Source organism: Phragmites australis, chromosome 2 (genome assembly GCF_958298935.1).
Source record: "Phragmites australis chromosome 2, lpPhrAust1.1, whole genome shotgun sequence".
NCBI classification, from domain to species: Eukaryota; Viridiplantae; Streptophyta; class Magnoliopsida; order Poales; family Poaceae; genus Phragmites; species Phragmites australis.
Window position 1 is genome coordinate 7,305,820 of NC_084922.1, and position 2,804 is coordinate 7,308,623.

Genomic DNA, 2,804 nt, shown 5'->3' on the forward strand with positions numbered 1-2,804 from the left:
CCCAGAGGAAATGATGACGCCTTTTTCAGTCATGGCGTCTTGGAACTTGTACCCCTTCCTTCCCGTTCAGGGTATGTCGTGGCCGGCGAGTGCATAAAAGAGTTGGCACACCGGAAGAACAAAAAGAAAAAAAGACCCAGACGAAGAAGACGAACCCCACAATGAACTAAGCCAACAGACGAAGACATTGCAAGCAAAGCCTGAGCAGAGCTCCTGCCGAAGAACAAGGAGCCTCAAGCTCTTAGTTAGACACTATATTCTTGTAACCAGATACATCCTCAGGGGACATCCCTCAGGACAGTTATTGCATCCATACAGGAGTAGGGTATTACGCCCCCGTGCGGCCCGAACCTGTCTAAACTTCGGTGCATTTATTTCTCTTTGCACTAGGTCAATCATCCCCCACCACCGGCCGTCGCGTTTACGTTCACTTTCATTTATTTCTCCGATGAACTTATTCAGGATCATCCCCCCGATCGAATATCTAAAAAGGGGTCTCTCGGGATCCCTGCGATAGGAGTTAATCCTCCGACAGCTAATCCATCGGATCTTCAAGTGCATGGATCTCTAATTTTGCTCGAAAAATCAGTCTTTTAAAAAAATAGTCCGACGAGTATACACTGGTTACACCAGAACTTCTGATGTGTGTATCCGACGAGTATACACTGGTTACACCAGAACTTCTGATGTGTGTAATTTTTCTACGTAAAAAACAAACATTCATAAACATATGCTAAATAAATTCAAAACATATTAGATATTATCAATACTTATCATATATAAACCAAAACACTTCACCACTTGCTTTCTTAAAGGACACAGCTAGAGACATGAGCGTGGCTGCTTTTGCTATGGCAGCAAGTGCAGCTGCACGTTAAATTATCTACCCGGCTGCATTCTGCCCTCCTGATTGAACATGATGCTTTACAGCCATTTCCTCTCGATCTATATAAGACCCTTGCATATAGTACTATACATCGGGTATAAAAAATTGATGCAAGATGCAGCAGCTGCCCCAATTTCCTATGCACGTCTCTTGCAATAGACAGGTGTCACCAGCCATCGATTTAAGTACGTAGTTGGTTCATTGAGTGAGACTCTTGTGTGTGTATGCCATCGTGAGAGCCAGTTCGATCGGAATCAAAGACACGCTTAATCCCTGGCCGGGTAGCAGATGGGGAGAGCGCACCCTTGCTGTTCGGAGGAGAAGAAGCTGAGGAAAGGGCTGTGGTCGCCGGTGGAGGACGAGAGGCTCACCTCCCACATCGCCCGCTTCGGCGTCAGCTGCTGGAGCTCCATCCCCGAACTTGCAGGTGACGCATTGCTGTTGCTTCCTTAATTTCCTCATCAGCTTAAGCTTTTAGATGAAGTAGCAGCTGAGTTACAACAGTGTATCCATGCGGCGCAATCGATCTCTGTTCTTATTACTGATACGGAGTATGTCGTTGTTTGCAGGCTTGCAGAGGTGCGGCAAGAGCTGCCGGCTGCGGTGGATGAACTACCTGCGGCCGGACCTCAAGCGGGGCCGCTTCTCCCAGCAGGAAGAGGAACTCATCATGGCGCTCCACAAAGCCCTTGGCAATAGGTGATTATATTGAGATCAACAACCCATTCAACTTGATTTACAGATTAAGTCCCTGTTTTGATTGAATCAGTCGATTGCTTTATTTTAGCTGGTCCCAGATCGCGGCGAGGCTGCCCGGGAGATCGGACAATGAGATCAAGAATTTCTGGAACGCGCGGCTGCGAAAGAAGCTCCGGCAGAAGGAGGCGTCCACGGCCGGGAACAAAGACCCCGCCGCGGGCAGCAACCGCCGCCGTGGCGAGGATGACCAGACAAAGCCGGCGCCGACGGTGTTCAACCCGTTCCCGGCTCTTGACGACCAGTCGCGTCCTGCCGGCCACGTCGCCGGCGCTGATGCTGGAAGCAGCTGCGACGAATCCTCCGCTGCCGGCAGCGCGGCCGTCAATGCAACCGCAGCGACAGGTGGTGGCGCGGACGCTAACCGGAACGCGGCTGCAGCCGAGTCGGTGACGCCGTTGCCGTCCAGCACGAGCGCGTGCAAGGAGACGCGGGGCTACGACGACGGCTTCTTAAGGGCGATGGTCGACGACGCCAGCTGCTTCCTGCTCGGAGACTTGTACGACCTCGATGGCAACCATGATGGACTGATCAGCTTATGGGAAGGCCATGCGTTCAGTTGATGATTCCTTAGTCCGTTTCTTGTTTCTGCAACGATCGATTCCATTTGTTCGGGGCAATACAATTTACAAGTCGGCTTCTGTGCCGTTTGTGTCAAACCAAATGTGCAAATTCAAATGGAATAAAAAGATGAATTTGTACTTGATTCTGTTTCCATGTAGAAGAAAAGTGTCAATTGTTTCTGGATCAGTCTGAGTCAGAAGAACAAGACAATGTGAATGAACCAACCAATATTTCAGAGTTGCAAGGAAAATACCTTCAGTCGGTCATTGTGGCTAATGTGAAATATAAACAGGGGAATTCCCTTGCTGTCATGTTCTTTTTAAGATTAGACATTTATACTTACAAGAAAGAAGAATGATAGTCAGAAATGGGAGGAATATTAGATTTTGGGTTGATGCTTGGGTGACCCTTAAACTTTTATGTGACATTTTCCTGTCCAGTATGGAATTTGTGTTGATAGTAATATTTTGGTTAGAAATTCTTATGATAAAGGGTGGGACCTTTCTTTTAAAAGGTGGCTTAACAATGAGTAACATTCTCAATGGATGTTTGTCAAAAATTTAGTTGTTTATATAACTTCGGATGAATCTGAGGATTC

At 47.8% G+C, this 2,804-nt stretch overlaps 1 protein-coding gene across 1 annotated transcript; it reads left to right on the forward strand.

Moving 5' to 3' along the window:
- The first annotated feature begins 956 nt into the window (after nucleotides 1-956).
- Nucleotides 957-2,431, forward strand: LOC133909813 (myb-related protein Hv33-like). Its single transcript, XM_062352362.1, has 3 exons — nucleotides 957-1,313; nucleotides 1,456-1,585; nucleotides 1,674-2,431. Exons 1-3 carry the CDS (start codon nucleotides 1,175-1,177, stop codon nucleotides 2,203-2,205), a joined length of 801 nt encoding a protein of 266 aa, XP_062208346.1. The 5' UTR covers nucleotides 957-1,174; the 3' UTR covers nucleotides 2,206-2,431.
- Nucleotides 2,432-2,804: the final 373 nt, after the last annotated feature.